At 41.5% G+C, this 21,673-nt stretch overlaps 1 protein-coding gene across 2 annotated transcripts; it reads left to right on the top strand.

The window, feature by feature from the left end:
• Nucleotides 1-5,913: 5,913 nt before the first annotated feature.
• LOC149402547 (exocyst complex component SEC6) lies at nucleotides 5,914-21,469 on the top strand. Of its 2 annotated transcripts, none has more exons than XM_089609077.1 (25): nucleotides 5,914-6,161; nucleotides 6,252-6,290; nucleotides 6,368-6,456; nucleotides 6,738-6,828; nucleotides 6,934-7,023; nucleotides 7,148-7,227; nucleotides 7,656-7,748; nucleotides 8,219-8,245; nucleotides 9,020-9,127; nucleotides 9,232-9,355; nucleotides 9,501-9,545; nucleotides 10,243-10,298; nucleotides 10,637-10,745; nucleotides 11,031-11,171; nucleotides 11,248-11,427; nucleotides 14,767-14,850; nucleotides 14,946-15,032; nucleotides 15,310-15,354; nucleotides 15,630-15,708; nucleotides 16,015-16,084; nucleotides 19,883-19,970; nucleotides 20,123-20,212; nucleotides 20,366-20,482; nucleotides 20,707-20,769; nucleotides 21,086-21,469. In XM_089609077.1, exons 1-25 carry the CDS (start codon nucleotides 6,033-6,035, stop codon nucleotides 21,218-21,220), a joined length of 2,259 nt encoding a protein of 752 aa, XP_089465203.1. In that variant the 5' UTR covers nucleotides 5,914-6,032; the 3' UTR covers nucleotides 21,221-21,469. The 2 variants fall into 2 exon arrangements, with proteins under 2 accessions (XP_089465203.1, XP_089465202.1); XM_089609076.1 differs by having other exon boundaries at nucleotides 9,220-9,355.
• The last annotated feature ends 204 nt before the right edge of the window (nucleotides 21,470-21,673 follow it).

Genomic DNA, 21,673 nt, shown 5'->3' with positions numbered 1-21,673 from the left:
TCCGAAAACGAGCTACAACACGTGGATAATTTTTAAGTAATTTTTTTAGATATGGAGTCATTTTTTTTAGAGATCTGAAGACGTTTTATAAACGTCTTGAAAAACATAGACTTTTTAAGTCACTCACAGAGAGGTCATTTTTTTAACGACTCCGAATATTTTTTAAGTCAAGTTCATGATGTCTTAAAATGCAATATATGTAGTAGTGGGTAAACATAGATAATATTCCATGGATCCACTCATTAAAATTAAGTAGAATTCTTGAGTAGAAAATATATTCATTTGAACCGAGAGATTTTCAGTGTCAACTCTTTAGTGGAGCCAGTTGACATTAAGCTAGAACTTGGAAAAGGTTTGTGAACTTTTGAGTCCAAGTGTGCTAGCTCAAGCTTTGTTCATTTGGATCCATGAGGTCACTACCACAAGTCATTAGAGTAGGATTAGTTAAACTAGAAGCTAAGTCAAAACAAGAACTAGACAAGCTTTACGAAAATTGTCTAACTTGTATTTTTGTCCTTTTGGACATGGGATGGTATGAATGTCAATAAATAAGTTTTTTGACATTGTCATATGATGACAATGGAATAGGATCACATGGCCATAATGAGTTATTTGGGCCTTGAGGATTAATTTCATTTCATGGAATTTTACTTGAAAATTCTTAATTGGCTTTTCTTATGTTGTCATGAACAAATGAAGAAACATCTAGAAGCTCCTTCTAGAAGCTCAAAACCATCCATACCAAGAGGGAAATAGAGTTTATTTTGTGAATTGATATATGAAGATACTTGCCAAAAGAAAAAGAGGAAACAAATTTCCTCTAGAAGGAAAGCTAATGGGCGGCCAAGGGAGAGAAGAACAAATGAGGAAACAAATCCAAGGCCTTCTAGAAGGCACGTTGGATGTCCAAAGAGGGTAGAAAAGAGGAAATAATATTCGCTCATGAATATGTGATATTATATAGAAAAGAGGAAACTACATTTTGAAGGTAAACCTCCTCCTATAAATACTCCACCTCATTCACAATTCACAACACATAATTTTGAGATTGAGAGCCTCTCTCTACTTTGTGGCCGCCCTCTCTCTCTAGAATCGCTTCTTGTTCTTTGTTTTGGCACCTAGGTCCTCATTAGACCTAGCATTTGTTTTAGCTCTTTGGCTCAAAGACTTGTTCTTGAGTCATTGTGTTTAAAAGTGCCACACACTTAATCCAACCATTCTCTTAAGACTCTAGTGGTAGAAACTTTCGTGGTTGCTCACAGGTTCAAGAAGACTAGTGGGAGAGGCGTGCTACGCGGGGAGACGAACGTTTCAACCTTCCAAAGGCTTCTCAACGTTCAAGCTCCATTTGAGGTTGGTACCGAGTAAAAACTAAATGTAGTTTTAAAATTTTAAATTATATGTTCATGCGCTTTGTCTAGGTTGTAAAAACGTTTTACGTGTTTTAAAGAAATTTTTTATATTCCGCAACTTGCTAGAAGCGAGAAATCTTTTCTTAACCTTATATCTATTCCAACAAGTCCGGCCGGCACAAAATGTTTTTGTTTTTCCGGTTTCCCGAAAACGACCGGTAATAAGTCTCGTTCTCGGCCGCGGTCACCTCCCGACATTTCATCGCCCCAGCATGACAGGCCTCCTCCGCCCCAATGTCGTAGTCGTCCTGCAAATCGGATGTCCGCCGCTCTGCCTCAGCGAGCAGAGAAAAAAGGCGAGCATTTTCCTCCGCCAAAGAGTCGCGCTCGCGCTCTGCCCGAACACGTGCTGCTTCACTCGAAGTAAGCCGGCTGTGAGAAGTCTCCATGGCGTGTGACCGGGCATCCAGCTATCGGCGGAGTTCGATAGCAGCGGTCCGAAAAATCTCTGTTGACCGAGATGCCACTTCACAAGCTCGACGCTCCTCAATCAGCTCTCCCGCCATATTGGCGACCGACGCTTGAGGCCTGTCACATCGATCCTGAACGACCCGGAGCTCCATTCGAGCCTTTTGAAGTTGGTCTCGGAGCGTCTCAAGTTCCGCCCCCGAGTGCGAACCACGATTGACCTGAGCCAGCCTAGACTTCGCCTGAGCAAGCTCCTCTTGTGCAACTCCCAAATGCCGGATGAAGTCGTGCAGGATCTTTTCGCTCCGCACGGCTCTCGCGTATGCCTATCGCAACAAGCAAAAACAGAGGTCAAATATGAACCTACACATATCGAAAGATAAAGAGAGGTACTGACCCTTTGAGCGTCGGTAACCCCAGCCTGGAAGAAGGCAATGTCACTCTTTGACACCACGCCCTTCCACCAAGATAAGGGAGATTCTTCAAGATGTAGAAAACATTCGGCTCGAGACTCCCTGGCGTCTATCTCCACTGCAGAGTTCACCCTCTTGGACTCAGTACGCTCACCAGGAAGCACCGAGGCAGAGGCCCTCTTCAGGTAGTTCAACGCGATCCTCTCTCGTCCGGCGGTCGGCAACCCTGGAACGGATCTCCGCCATCCTTTTGGGGTTTCGGGAAGCTTAAGCCAGCCTCCGAGCCCTCCTCCTAGCAACTGCACCTGCTAAACCACAAACGTTAAGGTTTCAATTAATACAGGAAATCTTAAATAACAAAGGCACCTCGAGAAACAGGGACAGCTGGCTTGGCCTCGAGGCTAGGCGGCTTGTCCGCCCGGAGCGCCTCCTCGAAGCCTGGGGTGAAAGACGGGAATCACCCGGTCAGCGCCATCAGCTCAGGAGAGCGGAACCGCTCGCCCACCTTGCAAGCCTCATACATTCCCGATATCTCCCTCACAAATGCTAGCTCCATCGCTCCCTCGTTCGCCGAGAAGTCCGCCATGCGACCAAAACGAAGGGGTGCTTCACCAAAAGCGTCCGTCGAGACCCACACCCACGACCTGCCGCTAGGTGGGTCATTGTCATCAATCAGCCTCATGTTGCCGCATACACGGGCCATGTGAAATCCCGATTGCCCCGACGCCGGGAATACGACGACTAAATTACAAAAAGTCATCCACAGTCATGGCACATTGAGTCTGACAATGTCACTCCATAAAACTCATCGCCAGCAAACGATAGAACGCCGGACTCATATGGCAAGCATGAACTCCTAATCGAACAAGAATACGTTGAATAATATGCGGGAAAGGAAGACGCAACCCACAAACAAGACTTCGTATTGTGATGGTAGCAAACCCGTTCCTCGGGTGGGATGGCCAGTCCTCGGGGCCAGGCTGAAGTAATCCCATCGAGGAAGGGATGTTATATGTGTCCGAAGCGTGCTGAAAACTCGGGTGGCGAGCGTGCTCGCAGCATCGACCTCCTTGCAGTCCAAGCCCTCGGGGGCAATGGAATCACCTACTCTATACCAACGAGTCCTCTCCAAGGACCTCTCAAGAGCATGGGTTCCATAATTAGTGATCCCAGACGGCGCATAGTCTGGAGATCCCTATGACAGAAAGACCGCTTTGGCCGTCTCCAACACTTTCCCGGTATGCTCCACTCTCCCCGCCACGGGGAAAGCATCCAAGTCCTCTCTAGTACCCTCTGAGTCCGACCCGAGGAGGTCATCAGAGTGGATTTTGTCCACGAATGACTCACACGGGGCCATTACGGATTCAACGCCCGAGGCTTCTAAGTCAGACGCCCGGGGAAGCCTTGCAGACTTGGCAACATCATCTCGCTACTTGGGCGAGGGGGCGTCAAAGGATGCTTCACGGGAAACCAAGTTGATCACCAAACGCGACGAGCGTGCGTCGTGAGGACCTCTTCCCCCCCTTCGGGGCCGCACCTAGTTGGTGGGCCACTCTCGGGCTCCGCTAACTCGGCCAGCGCCGCAACGTTAGTCTCCAATTCAACGAGCCATTGATCGGCCACGCGAGAATCTTCCTCGACATAAATTGGAATCCCGTCGAATTCCTCAAAGGGACCTTTTACCGCCCTCCTAGAATCCTGAGAAGGGCAGGAAAGGTCGACCTTGGGACCGTCGACTTGGGAAAAGAACTCACTCCCATCAAAGGATGGAAAAAATAGGCAAGCCCCAAAATATTCAACTCAAAAAATGAATTTTTTAATTTTTGAGGCTGCCAGGTGTGAAGAAAAGGGGAAGGGGGCTCTCCTATTTATAGGAGAGGAAGGAGTAGGAGACCTACTCCTACACCCCCCCCCCCCCCCCCCTCCCCCCCAATGCGCGCGCACAAGGCCCGCCCCGTGCGCCTGGCCTCGCGCGCGCGCGGGCCCGCCGGCTGGCATGCCGCGTGCGGCCCACGAGTCTTGTGGTCCAGCCGGTCGGCTAGGACTCGGCCCGGCCTCGGCGGTCCGACCGCTGCCAAAAAAAAGGGAAAGGAATGACCTCAAACGCCCTCGAAGATTAAAGTTCACGACACGTCATTCACGAACTATGAACTTGGGGGGCTAATGTTATCGGTCATTTTCGGGAAATTGGAAAAACAAAAATATACGGCGCCGACCAGACTTCGCCGGCCGGATCGCCTACTGGGCCCCCGGCCCATGCGCATGCCGGCCCGCATGCACGCGGCCCTGCCAGGCCCCAGCCCGCGCGCGCCCTGCTACCCCGCCCCACGCGCGCCCCTGTGCCCTCGGGCCTCCATCCCTCGCGCGTCCCACACGCACCTGGCGCTGGCCGGGCCACCTTCCCGCACGCAACCCAGCGCCTGCTGGGCCCCTGCACCCGCACGCGCCCCGCGCCCTGCCGGGCCTCCTGCCCGCGCGTGCGCCCCGCGCCCTGCCAGGCCTCCTGCCTGCGCGCGCGCCCCGTGCCCCGCGCCCGGCCGTCCTATGGGCCCTCATTGAGGCCGGCCCATAGCCTCCACAAAATCTATAAATACCTGCCCTTCACTTGAAGGAGGAGGACCGAAACCCCTCTCTTGAGACAATTCTCTCTACTCTCCAAATGGCTCTCTTGTGACATTTCAAGAGTTCTCTCCTCCTCTCCAAGCTTGACTCAGAAATCCGAGAACCCCCCTCACCAATAGGGAGTGCATTCCAATTCTGAGACTCAAGTATTCACAACGCACACGCTGCGCCCTTGCTTCTTGACCCTTGAGTTAGAACGCTAAGCTACGAGTCAAGCGACCCCTCTAAAGTCTTCAATAGAAGCTACGAGCAAGGTCCTTCTCTAAAGTCTTAAGTTCTTAACCTCCGAGTCGAAAATAGCCACTACCGCCATATTGAACTACGTTCAGACCTGATCCCGGACCACGGGTACGTAGGCAGCCAACATTTGGCACGATCACACCTCCCAAAACACACCTCCGGGTTTAGAGGTTGCAACTCGACCTTCGAGTTCACACTTTGGCTCAGACGCGATCACTTGGTTTGGCCTTGGATTGAATCGCCCGTAGTTTTAAATCGTTGTTCATTTTCGTGTGACAACAGTTATTGCAAGGTGAAGATGGCGAGGAGCATAATGATGACGATCACGACGAAATCGAAGGCGTGTTGCTCGTTGACATTGGGTCTATTGCTGGCCTCAAACAGGGGATTGATTTTAAATTGAGAAAATCACAGATTAGAGAAGGTTTTCATGGGATTGATTTTTCTGTTGCTTTTTCAAAAAAATTATGTTCATATTTTCGCTAGAGAGGTTTGGCTTCGTCGGAGCAAAGAGTAAAAAATTTCGTAGGAGAGGTTGGCTTCGCCGGAGCAAAGGGTTCGGTGGCGAAGAGGTTGGCTTGGCTGGAGAGGAGGATATGCCCGGATATGGGGTTGGTGTCTCAGACCAGTACCAATTATGGATGTTGGATTAACCGAAAATACCTTTATTTTGAGTATAACGTGAGACGTACGTGGTTACTTTAACAGATGGTAAGCCAAAAAGAATAGACGTAAGGATAACACTGAAACAATGCCAAAGATTAACGGGGAATAGATCGAGATTTTAAAGTTCGAGGGTTGTATTTTCGTCACCGTCCATATAATCCAGTGGCAAATATGTCTTTTATTCTTAAAATAAAATAAAAATTGGTTATTTATCGACGGATACGCAAAATCGAACCCGCGGAGCCTTGGAGAGAAGACGAAGGCGAGGACGATGATGGCGGAAGATCTGGGCGTAGAGGCGAAGGAAGCGGCGGTAAGAGAGGTTGCGAAGCTCTTACCTCTGACGGAGCTTCTCCAATCTATCTCTTCCATTAAGGCCGATTACATCACTCGCCAACAGGTTATTCCACTTTTCCGATCCAATCCAAACAAACTCTCTCCATTTCTCTCTCCTCTCTCAATCACGCGACTCATTTCTTCGTGATCTCAGGCTAACGACGCTCAACTCAGCACAATGGTGGCCGAGCAGGTATGTCTTGATATGCTTGTGTGCGTTTCTTGATGACTCTCCGAGTTCTCTCTCACTCTCTCTTTTCTGTAGTACAGGTCGAACAAGCAGAGGCTGGCCTTGAATCTCTAGCTTTGTCCGAGAAGACGATTAACCATCTCCGTGACAATTTTCTTTCGATTGAAAAGTAAAAGTTGTTTTTTTTTGTTTTTTTTTGTTTTTTTTGTTTTTTGTTTTGTTTCGTTATGTTTTTTGTTTTTTTTTTTGTTTTGTTTTGTTTTTTTTTTGTTTTTGTTTTTTTTTTGTGTGGGTGTGTGTGTGAGTTTCCTAGCCTTGAATTAAATAAAGTGTTTGAGATGGCCACAAGATGGATAACTTTTGGATTGATAAAAAAGATTTGAATTTCATTTCTGTTTTTTTTTTTAATTTTTTTTTAATTTTTTTTAATTTTTTATTCTCGTGTGTCAGGTTATGCCAAGAGTGTCAGAATTTGATTGATAATCATGATCAGATTAAGCTCCTTAGCAATGTGAGGAACAACTTGAACACGACGCTGAAGGTTCGTGTGTTTGTGTTTGATCCTTGTATAGTTTCTTATCCACTACTTTCTTTTTATGTACCTGTGGTGAGTGGTTATGAGATGATTTTGTTTTGACTTTGGTAGGATGTCGAGGGTATGATGTCCATTTTCGCGGAATCAGCCGAGGCAAGAGAGTCAATGAGCGATGAAAAAGAGCTCGTTAACACGTATGAGGTGAGCTAGTATGTTGTTATATTCTTCTGTTCTTAATCTCTTTTGAACTAGTTTGGTGATTTGTCATGTTATATTTGCTGTGTGTAAACGTGTCTTTCTGATGATAATCATTGATATGTGATAGAGACTAACTGCTCTTGACGGAAAGCGAAGATTTGCGCTAGCAGCCGCAGGATCGCACAAGGAAGAAGTTAGCCGACTGAGGTAATTTTCATTTGTTAATTCGTTTGGTTTAGATTTACGTTAGAGATCTAGAACTCTGAAATTTTAGATAATGGGGACAAGGGTATCTCACAAGTTCGAAAAGCGAGTTTATTTAAATCTTGGAAATAGGATAAGTTCGATTATGCTGATAATGATAGTGTAACAGAGAGCAAAATGCCCCCTTTCAAGTCAGTGTATAAGAAGATACAGTGACGCTGACTTGGCACAAAATTACCAGTATATATAGTCATGCGTTTTTTTGTCTTTTTTATTTCTAACACAAAGTAGAATGCCATAATGGATGGCGATCATATCTGGTTTTTATTTTGGTCAGTTTCCAGAATGTTCTTGTAGTCTGAGTTGAATAAATTTGTTTCGTTTCATTATCTAAGTCTAACCAGTAATAAATTCATGCATATATATCTCAGAGAGCATTTTGAAGACGTTGATAAGACTTGGGAAACATTTGAGAAGACATTGTGGGACCATGTATCCAACTTCCACAAACTTTCCAAGGAAAGGTAAACGGTTATATTTTAAAATGAACTGTAAGATAACTCAACAGATGTCTGTGTGCGTGTTTCTATTTATGGTGTTTTAGTAAAACCTTGTATTCCAGGAAGGGCAAGAAAACATAAAGAAGAAGAAAGGTTATTTTTGGAGAACGTTTCCAGTTTTGATATTTCTTATAAAAAGAGAGAATTTTGTTAGTTCGAATCGCCTCGAATTCAATGACATACATACGGCTTTAGATAATTTTGTAAATTTTCCATGATTGGGGAAAGTTCATGCTTGAACGTACCGTAGTTATTTTCAAGCTTAAGAGTTCTTAATTTAAAAAGGGCTTTTAGTCTTTTTATGCTACATTGTTTGACAAATAAAATATTAATGGTAGACTTGTGTCTTGAGCTCACATGCATAGCAAGCTCAGATTAAGTTTGATTATTTGAACACTAATATTGTATTTGCTAATCTGAATCTTATTTTGCAGCCCACAAACTCTGGTTCGTGCTTTGAGGTAATGGCCGTAAAACATCTCTTAATATGACCTTATGTTATGTTGCAATTTTGTTTTGATTTGTCCCTTTTCTGAAATGCACTTTTTCTTTTTGTAAGCTTTTTCCTATATGTTTGTGAATTAAATTGTTTGGTCACATTCCAGATTACTTATTTATTTATTTATTTATTTATTTTTTTAATAACACTTCCAGATTACTTTCTACCTCCATTTTACCTGTAGAACTTTAGAACTAATCTACATTTTCCAATAACTTTCATATTTACCTTCAAGTTTGGCTGTGCGCATCGGAATAAAAAACTCATACGAAAGCTGAGCTTGATTCTTTGAGATACTAGTGGTAAGAGCAATTCTTGGGACCTTGGATTCCCCCTGGATGCAACAATTGGATGCCAGGGGCACGTGGATATTTGTCGGGTCTACCCCGGACACCACTGTTATATATAAAATAAAAAAAACAAATTAAGCCAGTCAAAGAAAATCTGTTGCCTCACCTCCTTATCTTTGGCCAAATTTTTTGGACTACTTGGAGGTTAACATTTGTTATCAACACTGTATATACTTTTGTTTTTATCTTTTTGGATTATCTCTCTCTCTCTTTTTCCTATACATCATATTTACTTTCAAAGGAAGTACTTCTGTAGGTTTAAATCAATAATACTACCAAAAATATAATAACAATGTTTCTCATTGATCCTTGGTATGATTCAATCTACACTGTCAAATAAATTGATACGCGTTTTTTTTAACCAAGTGATTTCATTTATCTTCTAGGGTGGTTGAAATGCAAGAAATTCTTGATCAGCAACTTGCCGAGGAGGCAGCTGAAGCTGAAGGTGGCGGTGCTATGGCATCAATTGCAAATCCTCGAAAAAATTCCAAGTATAATTACTGTTTTCAGTTTGCTTTTTTCCTTAGCCAGCTCTATAGTGTTTGCATCTAATTCATAGCTGATTTTTCCCCTTTGCTTACAGGGCATCTCCAAGTACAGCGACTTCGAGAAATTCAACTCAGCAGAAGTTAAAGGTTCAGGGTAAAGGTTATAAAGACAAATGCTATGAGCAAATTAGGAAGGCAGTTGAAAGGAGATTTAACAAACTTCTCACAGAGGTATACCATTTAGTTTTCCAAAGAGAGATGAACCACTTTTTTCGACGCCATTCATAGCATACCATATTTTATTCTTCTTTTTTCCCTTTTTTGGTTCTCCTCTCCTTTTCATAATATAGCTCACTTGACTTTATTTCTGGATCAGCTTGTTTTCCAGGACCTCAAAGCAGCACTAGAGGAAGCCCAAGTGGTATTCATAACTGATCTCCTCATCTTCAATTTTTATGTGTAGTTTTATGTTCAAGTTTTTACTGAAAACATATCTTTCTTTTACTGAGCGTCTTTTATTATTCCAATTTCCAAATAAATCTGTTATGGTGAGACCTTTTTTCAAACTTGTTCGCTAATAATAGAAACAAAGATAGTAGCACAAGGCAGCATTAAAATTATTTATTTTCTATGTATAGTGAACAGCTTCATTGAGACTGGAAAACAGTAGTATAATAAAAAATAAAAAAAAAGAGAGGATGATTTATCCATATGACTAATAAACCCATTGCATCCGTGAAAATATAGAGAAGTTGAGCCACCATGAAACCAAATTCTTATCGAATACTTCCATTAATTCTGACTTGTGGATATTGAGCATGCAACTATTTTTTAGACTGTTTGGTTGATTGAATTGAACAATTTTGTAGAATTTGCACACCAAACCAAATGCTCATCAACATTTTTAGGGATTTTGGCTTGTTTAGCTGATGTGTGCACGTGTGTCTTGTTTCTCACAAGACATACTGCTCATCAGTCTTGCAAATTCTGAAAAGATACAAGTTCTCCCAAGAGCTGTTGCTGTTTATTATCTGCAAGCACTGTTGTTCATTTTCTTCTTTGTTTTGAAACTTCTGGGTTTAGTTGATCATACCAGTGTTCTCTTATGGATGCTTTAGATAGGTGAAGAGCTTGGAGATATTTATGATCATGTGGCCCCATGTTTTCCCCCAAGGTTTGCCCCTGATTTTTGTTTTTAGTATAGTGAATATTTTTTAGATCTTCCTTTGAAATGTGAAGTTAGCATTGAGGCGCAATTGTTTACTGAAGGTTATATGTCGCAAAGCACAAGCTTTCTGTAGTTAGTCTCTGGTTAGAAATTAAGGGCATCCAATGTTACTTTGATGGGTTAATGGAAGTGGTCAAAGGTCCTTAGTTAACATGCCTGTTCCAAAATCAGTAAAATATGACCAGATAGAAAAAAAAGGTTTTTCTAATTTTGATTTCTTTCTAATGGAAGTGAATCCAATATATATTCCTTTGTACTGATAGTTTCTTCTGCAATTTCTGCAGATATGAGATATTCCATCTTATGGTGAATCTATATACGGAAAGGTTTATTCAACTGCTTAGATTGCTCAGTGATAGAGCAAATGAGTTAACAAACATAGAGATTTTGAAGGTGCTTTTCCCACTTTCTATGTTCAGACATTGTTTTCATTTTCATAGATTGCACTGTTACTTGATAGAGAAATCTAGCTTGGCTTAGTAATGTAATAATTGGTTTCTACCGACTAGTTGATCATTTTCAAGGAAAAAACCTTTATTTTTAATCATGTTAACGCAGTTCAAGCTCACTTAATACTGGGTAACAAGCAATCGGAAGAGATTCAACAGCCAAAAACATTTAATCCTGTGTATCATATTTCGCATTCTTATTGCGCTGTCTGGTGTATCGCGCCACTAGGTAACAGGCTGGGCAGTTGAATATCAAGAGAATCTTATCGGGCTAGGTGTAGATGACTCGTTGGCTCAAGTCTGCTCTGAGAGTGGTGCAATGGATCCCCTCATGAATTCGTATGTGGAGAGAATGCAAGCTACAACAAAAGTAAGACTGTCGACTGAAAACTAGGATGTAATTTTGAAAGTGTATATTGTCCAAGTGAATTTCTTGATCTGTGCAGAAATGGTACTTAAATATCCTAGAAGCTGACAAGGTTCAGCCACCAAAGAAGCATGAAGATGGAAAGCTATATACACCAGCAGCTGGTGATCTATTCGGGATTCTTGGAGAGCAAGTGGAAATTGTTCGAGATAATAGCACCGACCTCATGCTTTACAGAATTGCTCTGGCAATTATTCAGGTTAGTTTGCTCTACTATAGCTTTCGAGGTATATTTGACAGAAATATATGGTCCAGCTTAACAGACTTCAATTTATATGGGCATGTGGCGCAATCCTTTGACTTTGTACTAACATAACAAGTGAAACTATTTTGATTTAGATTAGAGAGTTTAACCGGTGTTAATAATGGCACATGATTTAACATTGTTAGAATGTGAACATAATATTGGGTAGTTATTATAGAATGTGAACGTAATATTGGGTAGTTATTAGAATAGAATATTATGTATTTACTGTAATTCATTACTTTTATGTTTCTCGTCTAAACTTGTATAAATACCCATTACGTGAATGAGAATATACAACCTTTTCTCTCCAAAACCTCTCTGATTACATGGTATCAGAGCCATCCGAAAATTCCCAAAATTCGAAATCAAACATCCCTAGGATCAATAAGCGATCTAGCGCTCCGTTTGAATTAGTTCATTAAGATGTTTGGGGTCCATGTCCTATTACGTCCAAACCAGGTTTTCGATACTGTCACTTTTGTGGATGATTTTTCTCGTGTAACTTGGTTATTTTTAATGAAAACGCGTTCTGAATTATTCTCATTATTTTGCTCTTTTTGTGCCGAGACCCGTACTCAATTCAATATCTCTATTCGCACCTTCCGTAGTGATAATGTCAAAGAGTACATGTCTAGTCAATTCCAAAATTACATGACCCAACATGGCATGCTTCATGAAACATCATGTGTTGATACTCCGTCCCAAAATGGAGTTGCTGAACGCAAAAATTGACACCTTGAAACTGCACGAGCTTTGCTATTTCAAACAGGTGTTCCAAAGTGTTTCTGGGCTGATGATATCTCTACTGCATGTTTTCTTATCTACCGTATGCCATCATCTGTTCTTCAAGGTGCGATTCGTTACAAAACATTATTCCCTCAAAAGCCTTTGTTTCCCGTTAATCCAAAAATCTTCGGTAGTACATGTTTTGTTCGGGATGTTCGTCCAGGTCTCACAAAGTTAGATCCAAAATCCTTAAAATGTGTGTTTTCGGGATACTCTTGTCTTCAAAAAGGGTATCGATGTTACTGTCCTAGTCTTCAAAGGTATCTTGTGTCTATCGATGTCACCTTTCTGGAACACTTATCATACTTTACATCTGAGAAACCAACCTTGCTACCTTCCGAGGACGATGATCTTTTAGTCTATTCTATTACTTCACCAGACGTTCCATCTCCCTCACAGGTACCACCTCCTTTAGCACCCGACTCCACAGACACCATAACACTTGACTCCACAGACACCATAGCACCTGACTCCACAAACACCATTGAACCTGCTCCTAGCATTGCACCTCCTCCTCCTCCGATCAAGATCTACACTCGTCGTATCCGTCCGGTACCACACACGCTCATTGATCCTTCAGAGACATGTCCTACACCGGGTCTTTCGTCATCAGATCCACCTCCGATCGATGATCTTCCCATTGCATTATGCAAAGGTAAAAGACAGTGTACTTATCCCATCTCTTCATCTATCTCATATAATCTTTTGTCATCCTCCTCATATGCCTTTGTTTCATCCCTCCACTCTATCACCATTCCTAAAACTGTTCGTGAGGCATTAGATCATCCAGGTTGGCAGAAAGCAATGACAGAGGAAATGAATGTCTTAGATGACAATGGTACTTGGGAGTTGGTTACTCTTCCTTCAGGGAAACGGGCAATTGGATGTAAATGAGTCTTTACGGTCAAAATGAATCCAGATGGCACGATTGCTCGATTGAAGGCCCGCTTGGTCGCTAAAGGCTTTGCCCAGACATGCGGCGTTGACTAATCCGATACCTTCTCTCCTATTGCCAAGTTGACATCCATCCGACTCTTCATCTCCTTGGCAGCAACTCATGACTGGCACCTTCACCAACTTGACATAAAAAATGCATTTCTACACGGAGACCTACATGAAGAAGTGTATATGGAGCAACCTCCTGGTTTTGTTGCTCAGGGAGAGTGTGGCCATGTCTGTCGTCTTCGAAAAGCGTTGTATGGGCTGAAACAAAGCCCTCGTGCTTGGTTCGGAAGGTTTAGCCATGCCCTTGAAGAGTTTGGGCTTCGAAAGAGCAAATCTGACCACTCTGTATTTTTCAGGAGCACCAGAGATGGTGTCATTCTCCTAGTTGTTTATGTTGACGACATAGTAATTACAGGGAGTGATACTACCGGCATTTCGTTTCTCAAAGCATTTCTCCACACTCAGTTCCAAACAAAAGACTTGGGCATGCTAAAATACTTCTTAGGTGTTGAAGTATCGAGAAGCAAAAAAGGTATATACTTATCGCAAAGGAAGTATGTACTTGATTTGCTTTCCGAAACAGGAAAATTAGGCGCCAGAACATGCAGTGCCCCAATGACTCCCAACATGCAGCTTACTAAGGAGGGAGAACCAATGGATGATCCTGAAAGATATAGAAGATTGGTCGGCAAGTTGAACTATCTCACTGTTACTCGTCCAGACATTGCATACTCCGTCAGCATAGTAAGTCAATTCTTGGCGTCCCCGACAGTTGATCATTGAGCAGCATTGGAACAGATCTTGTGTTACTTGAAAGGAGTACCAGGGCGTGGAATCCTATACTCAAATCATGGTCATAATCGGATTGAATGCTTCACAGATGCAGACTATGGAGGGTTTAAGATAGACAGAAGATCAACTATTGGATATTGCGTATTTTTTGGAGGAAACTTGGTCTCATGGAAGAGCAAGAAGCAACATGTCGTATCAAGATCAAGTGCGGAGTCGGAATACAGAGCGATGGCCCAAGGAACATGCGAGTTAATGTGGATACAACAGCTATTGACTGAATTAAGCTTCAACGTCACTTTGTCAGCAACATTATGGTGCGACAATCAAGTTTCCATCCATATCGCATCCAACCCAGTTTTCCACGAGAGAACAAAACATATTGAGATCGACTGTCACTTTGTTCGCGAGAAAATTCAACAAGGCTTGATTTCCACCTCATATGTAAAAACAGGCGATCAAATAGGAGACATTTTCACGAAGGCACTTAATGGGTTTCGGGTCGAATATTTTTGTAACAAGCTGGGCATGATTAACATATATGCTCCAGCTTGAGGGGGAGTGTTAGAATGTGAACATAATATTGGGTAGTTATTATAGAATGTGAACGTAATATTGGGTAGTTATTAGAATAGAATATTATGTATTTACTGTAATTCATTTCTTTCTTTTACGTTTCTTGTCTAAACTTGTATAAATACCCATTACGTGAATGAGAATATACAACCTTTTCTCTCCAAAACCTCTCTGATTACAAACATGATTCTTTAGGTGATGATGGACTTCCAAGCAGCTGAAAGGCGTAGGCTTGAAGAACCTGCTTCTGAGATTGGTTTGGAACCTCTGTGCGCCATGGTTTGTAGTTTCGTATTTTAATTTAACAGTCGTTGAACAGAGTTTTTGACTTGTTTAGAACATAACTCGCAGTCTACTCGTTTTGAAATTTATAGATAAACAATAATCTTCGCTGTTATGATCTTGCAATTGAGCAAAGTAATGGAATCATAGAAGCTCTCCCGCCTAACTATGCTGAGCAGGTTATGCCATATCTTCCTCAGTCATATTTATCTTCTTATTTAACTGAGTTATAACTTTTGGGGCTGATATGATTTGTTTTATCATCTTCATGAGATTACAAACTTTATCTTTCATTCTTGTGATTGATCATCTGATTTATTCACAATATATTGTGGTGAACTACAGAGTTCTCATAAACTCAATGCAGTTGGGCCTGTTATTCTTCCATTTCTGACCTATTGTTGCTGGTATTGGGTAAGTTTGGCTTTTCACGTTTATCTTATTCTTTCTACACAGGTCAACTTTGAGGATACTTGCAAAGGGTTTCTTGAGGTTGCAAAGGTATTAATGTATATGCATAAATATGCACCTTTTCTTAGGTTTGGCTTCAATAATGAAGATTATACCTATAAATCTGTGTGTATTACCAACATGTTTCCTCCATTTAGTTCACCTTCAGTGAGCAATATACTTGTACCTTCCTTTATTTACGTCTCTTTTGTCCTAATGTATAAATAAAATAATTTTAGTTTGGTATTTGATGGCTAATTTGCATCTTGCTTCTCTATATCCATTTGATGATTACCACAACGTTTAAATGCTTCAACTGATGGCAGGAGGCTGTACACCTAACTGTTAGCGTCATATTTGAAGACCCAGGAGTACAAGAGTTACTTGTGAAACTGTACCAGAAAGGTAATTTACTTATTATAGCTCTATGCTTCGTGTAGTCTCTCCCCATATATATATATATATATATATATATATATATATATATATATTTAGTTAAAGGTAACTCTAAATGAAATAAAAGCAGTATATATATAAATTCATATCCAAAACACTATCCGAGTCATAAGATTAGGAGTGTTATGGAAACTGGAACACTGACTCAAGTTTCATGAAATATAGTTATGAGTTTGTCAGATTGTAAATTATTGCACGACTATCGCATTTGTTACTCGATTCCTGTATAAGTTAAATTTTCTCTTGATGTTTCAGAGTGGTGTGAAGGACAGGTTACCGAATATCTTGTTGCAACATTTCATGATTACTTTACAGATGTGAAGATGTAAGCCTATCTCTTCCTCGTGCTTAACTTACGAATTGGTTATTTTGGTTTATTATGGTTGATTGTATGAGATTACGAGTAGAACATAACAATCAGACGTGCAAGGTTTATACCCTTGGCATTGCTCAAAATGCATTGTAGGTGGATTTGTTTTCTTTGTACCACTTTTAGTGTCAATGAAGATATTGGATAATATTAATATTTCCGCAGATTTCAGTTTGTACTCTTTAGCAGACGTGACTAGGGATTGGTATAGTGGTGTAATTCCTGTTTCGGGTTGTATTTCTGCTTTTTTCTGACCGACCGAGGTTTGGCTTTTTTGGGTGACGGGGTGGTTTTTTGGTTTGGTTTTTGGGTGCGCTCCGTACCATTCGTCGGCAAGCTTTGTATTTTACAGCTTGTCCGCTTATTATCAAAACATTCCCTTGTTTCTTAAAGTAAATAAAAAATGAAACCATTTCCTCAGATGTCATAGAAAGCAATCTTTAAAACATTGAGAGGAATGATTTCATTTTTTATTTTTTTATTTACTTTAAGAAACAAGGGAATGTTTTGATAATAAGCGGACAAGCTGTAAAATACAAAGCTTGCCGACGAATGGTACGGAGCGCACCCAAAAACCAAACCAAAAAACCACCCCGTCACCCAAAAAAGCCAAACCTCGGTCGGTCAGAAAAAAGCAGAAATACAACCCGAACCAGGAATTACACCACTATACCAATCCCTAGTCAGGTCTGCTAAAGAGTACAAACTGAAATCTGCGGAAATATTAATGGGTGGTTTTTTGGTTTGGTTTTTGGGAGCGCTCCGTACCATTCGTCGGCAAGCTTTGTATTTTACAGCTTGTCCGCTTATTATCAAAACATTCCCTTGTTTTCTTAAAGTAAACATTCCCTTGAGATTTAAAGCACCCTTAAGGAAATCAGCCTAAAGGAAAATCGAAAGCTCCACATCTCCTCGAAGATTACTTGGGCCAAAGAAGGAGACATCAACTCCAAATATTTCCATCTGCTCTTAAACTCGAGGAAAGCCAAAAATGGGATTTGGAAATTGGAGAGAAACGACGGAGTGGTGATTGATGACTCTGTAGAGATTGTTCGAGAGATCAACGAGTTTTACTCCTCTCTGTTTCGGGCGGAACCGGTCAGAGTTTTCGAAGATGAAGGCATTCTGTGGCAACCCATTTCGGCTGAAAGTAAAAGAGACTTGATTGCCCCTTTCTCTGAAAAAGAAATAAAAGTGGCTTTGTTTAGTTTGGCTCGAGATAAATCCCCGGGTCCGGATGGTTTCTCTATGGCTTTTTTTCAAGACATGTGGGAGGTTTTGAAGACCGACATCTTATCAGTCTTTTCCGATTTTTGGTACAACGGAGTCATCAACCATAGTGTTAACGAGACTCACTTGTGTTTGATACCCAAAAAAGTGGAATCGAGGAGAGTCGCTGATTTCCGTCCGATAAGCTTGATCTCGAGCTTATACAAACTCATCTCTAAAGTGCTTTGTAACCGTATCCGCGAGATAATGTGGGAAACAGTGGCGGAAGAACAGGCTGCTTTCGTGGAGGGCCGTCACATGTCCGATCTCATTCTTATCGCTAACGAGGTGGTTGAGGCTGTTTCCAAGAGCGGGGAGGAAGGAGTGGTCCTTAAACTCGATCTAGAAAAGGCGTATGATAGAGTTAATTGGGAGTTTCTCGACTTGGTTCTCGCCAAGAAAGGATTCGATCCTTGATGGAGAAAGTGGATCTCCGGCTGTCTATCTTCTTCTTCGATTTCGGTTATCGTGAACGGAAAACCTCGCGAAAAGCTTTTTTGTTCTAGAGGATTGAGGCAAGGCGATCCGATGTCTCCTTTTCTCTTCACGCTGGTCGCAGATGTCCTCTCTAGGATGATATCACGAGATTGTGCTTCGGGTACGTTTACTCCTCTTTACGTCGGTGCGGAAAGGCTGCCTATCTCTCATCTCCAGTTTGCGGACGACACTCTTATTTTTGGCCATAACTCCCAAGAAAACTGGTCTCAACTCCACAATACAGTCAAGCTTTTTTGTGAGGTCTCCGGGCTGAAGGTGAATCTTCCCAAAAGTTCTTTTGTCGGTATCAATATCTCCTCTTCATCAGTTGCGTCTTTGGCTGGCAACTTTGGTTGCTCTTCGGAGTGTTGGCCGATCTCCTACCTCGGAGTGCCGCTCGGAGGAAATCCAAGGAACAAAGACTTTTGGGATCCGGTTGTTGCTAAAGTGGCTAAACGCCTTTCAGGTTGGCAGCGAGGTTTTCTCTCAAAAGGGGGAAAGCTGGTTCTTATTAAAGCCGTTCTTTCGGCCATTCCTAACCACTTCTTGTCAATCTTCCGTATGCCGAAGGGGATTTGTGGGATCATCGAGAAGCTGATGAGAGACTTCCTATGGGACGGGTACGAAGATGCTAAGGGGGTTCACTCGGTTTCTTGGGATGTTTGTTGTCTCCCGAAAAACAAGGGAGGTTTAGGAATTGGCAAAATCGAAGACAAGAACACTAGCCTCCTCGCAAAGTGGCTCTGGAGGTTCCCGAAGGAGCCCGAATCTTTATGGCACCGTACTATAAAGGCTATCCACGGTCTCAGGGACAACGGTTTCGACCCAGGGATCGCCTCCTCTTCTACGCTCCGAAGTCCTTGGAAATCCGTTTTCTCAGCTAGTGACTCCTTCTACTCTCGCGTTAGCTGGAAAGTTCACGATGGATCTTTAGTTCGTTTCTGGAAAGATCCCTGGCTTACCGACTCTACCCTCGAAGCGGAATTCCCTGGTCTGGTTAGGATCTGCCTTGCCCTTTCAGAAAAAGTCGGTTTCTTCGTCATTCCGGACCCCTTGGAAATCGGGAAGGTTTCTTGGGACCTTAAGCTTTCAAGAAATCTTTCGTCGAGGGAAGTAGATGAAGTCTCGAACCTTCTTTCTAAGCTAGAAAACGTCAAGATTTGGAATGGTATGGTAGACCGGCGAGTGTGGCTTGACGACTCCGAAGGTTTCTCGGTCAAATCCATGTCTTCTAGCATTTCCATCTCTTCGGGCCGCCCCGAGTGGCCTTTCGTTGACCTGGTTTGGAAAGCAAAAGTTCCGTCGAAAGTCCAAGTTTTCGGATGGCTTCTCGTCTCCAACAAGCTCAGTACAGAGGACGTCTTACAGCGCCGCAGCCCTCAGATGACTTGTTTTCCCTCGCGTTGCTCCCTCTGCTGTAGTGATGTTGAAAACCGCGTCCACTTGTTTAGAGACTGCAGTTTCTCTTCCGGAGTTTGGCACAAGATTTGCTCTTCCCTCTCAGTGGTCTTCCCTCCTCAAGTCGGAATTTCTTTCGAGGATTTTTTTCTCTGGTTCGGATCGGCGGGAAAAGACAAAAGAGCTCGGTCCGGGTTGAAGACCATTTTCCTCGCTGTTTGTTGGGCCCTCTGGAAGCTTCGCAACAAACGTATTTTTGAAGAAGAGCCTGTTTATTTCGACAGTTTTTGGGATCACTTGTTCCGGTCTATAGGTTTTTGGCTGGGAACTCTCGACCCCGATTTCAGTTCTTTTAGCCTCGCCGATCTTTCTAGAGATTGGCCCAGCGTTTTCTAGCTTGTATTTTGCTTCTTCATAGTAGAAGCTTTCTTTTTTTACTCTTTTTAATATATTTTTCGAGTTTCTTTTAAAAAAAAAAAAAAGTAAATAAAAAATGAAACCATTTCCTCAGATGTCATAGAAAGCAATCTTTAAAACATTGAGAGGAATGATTTCGTTAATTTTCTTGCCTTAAATAATGCCAATCAAACGGGGTTTGATCTTTATCAGGTATATCGAAGATAGATCATTTAGAAGATTTGTTGAGGCTTGCCTTGAGGAAACAGTGGTTGTTTATGTCGATCATCTTTTGACACAGGTATTATATGAGGAATAAATTTGTGGATTTTAGCCACATAACATTAAAAAAATGTGAAAGAGAATAATGGGACTTGGCTTGGCTCCTAGTCTTCATGTCCTTGTTCATGAGTCTTATATAACTCTTTTGTTTTGATATAACTATGACTTTAGAGAAACTACATCAAAGAAGAGACCATTGAGCGGATGAGACTAGATGAAGAGGTTCTGATGGACTTTTTCAGGGAATACATAAGTGTTACCGTAAGCATACCCACTTTCTTTCTAAAATATTTTTATTTTTTTGTTATTTAAAGTTCCTTTCGAGCTTGTTTCGTTTGAATTATTTTAATATTTGGTTATGGCTCGTCATATTTGTCAACTGTTACTTATGCGCTTTATGATTACACCAAACAGAAAGTGGAGAACAGAGTCAGAATCATGAGTGACCTGAGAGAACTTGCTTCAGCAGAGAGCCTTGATACATTTACGCTCATCTACACAAATATTCTTGAACATCAACCTGACTGCCCGGTAACTACAATCTTATTTCCTATTTTGCTTTAGTATCCCACTTTTCACGTCGCTTTATTAGTCAACCACGGCTTTTGTTTTATCACTGAATCGTCACAAATTCCACTACACTCAAAATTATAAACCATATTTGAGCTATATCATAATGATATTATAGTACTAAAGTTTGTGCTCTTGAATTATGTTAATACGACTTACTGAGTGTCTGGATACCTCCATTGCAGCCTGAGGTTGTCGAGAAACTTGTTGGTCTCAGAGAAGGCATACCACGGAAAGACGCAAAAGAGGTAATGCCAATTTTTATTTATTTTGTTTGTTTGTTTTTTTTTTGTTTTTGTTTTTTTTTTTGTTTTGTTTTTTTTTGTTTTTGTTTTTGTTTTTGTTTTTGTTTTTTTTTTGTTTTTTTTTTCGCGTCCATTAGGATTAAATATTAAACTGAAGCAGTCTTAGCATTTGGGTTTTATTAGGTTCAAACATTAACTTGGGTTAAAAAAATACTGTCAAAATACAAATGGTCATTGTTTAATTTCCAGCAACATATGCATGGCTTTTGCCTGGTTTTCTTTCATGCGGAGATGATGTGCATTTATATATTTTTCACAGGTCGTACAAGAGTGCAAAGAGATTTACGAGAATTCTTTAGGTGATACCAGAAACCCACCAAAAGCTGGTTTTGTATTCCCAAGAGTTAAATGCTTAACAGCTTCCAAGGGATCTTTGTGGAGGAAGCTAACCTAGTAATTCTGAAGGTTTTTCGAATCAGAATATTCACCTTCGAATTATTTGTATTTTTTCCCCCTCGGTTTTATTAAATTTATTTTCGTTTTCTTTGTATGTATATTAGCATCAACACTGCGCATGAGTTCATTTTTCAGAGGAAATAGGTATATGATGTTTTTAGTGGAAGCGATGGTTTTAGAAAATAAAAATATTTGTTAAGCATTTTATTTAGTGGATTGTATTGAAACAAGAGAATGGCTTTGAACTGATGTTGGATGGGATTCTAATTATTCCTGACCTAAACATTTTTCTCAGTAAATAAATTTTTTTTGAATCGTGCATTAAAATATTATTATTATTATTATTATTATTATTATTGTTATTCTTATCAATGGCTAGACCTCCGCCACCAAGACTGGCATCCTCTTCCAATCTCCAAGAGCTGATCAAGCACAAAGTTGGGGTGATTTT

This window comes from Urtica dioica, chromosome 3 (genome assembly GCF_054948205.1).
Source record: "Urtica dioica subsp. dioica isolate 48M chromosome 3, U.dioica_male_clone48M_v1_H2, whole genome shotgun sequence".
Classification (NCBI taxonomy): Eukaryota; Viridiplantae; Streptophyta; class Magnoliopsida; order Rosales; family Urticaceae; genus Urtica; species Urtica dioica.
This window is presented reverse-complemented; position numbering and strand designations above follow the sequence as displayed.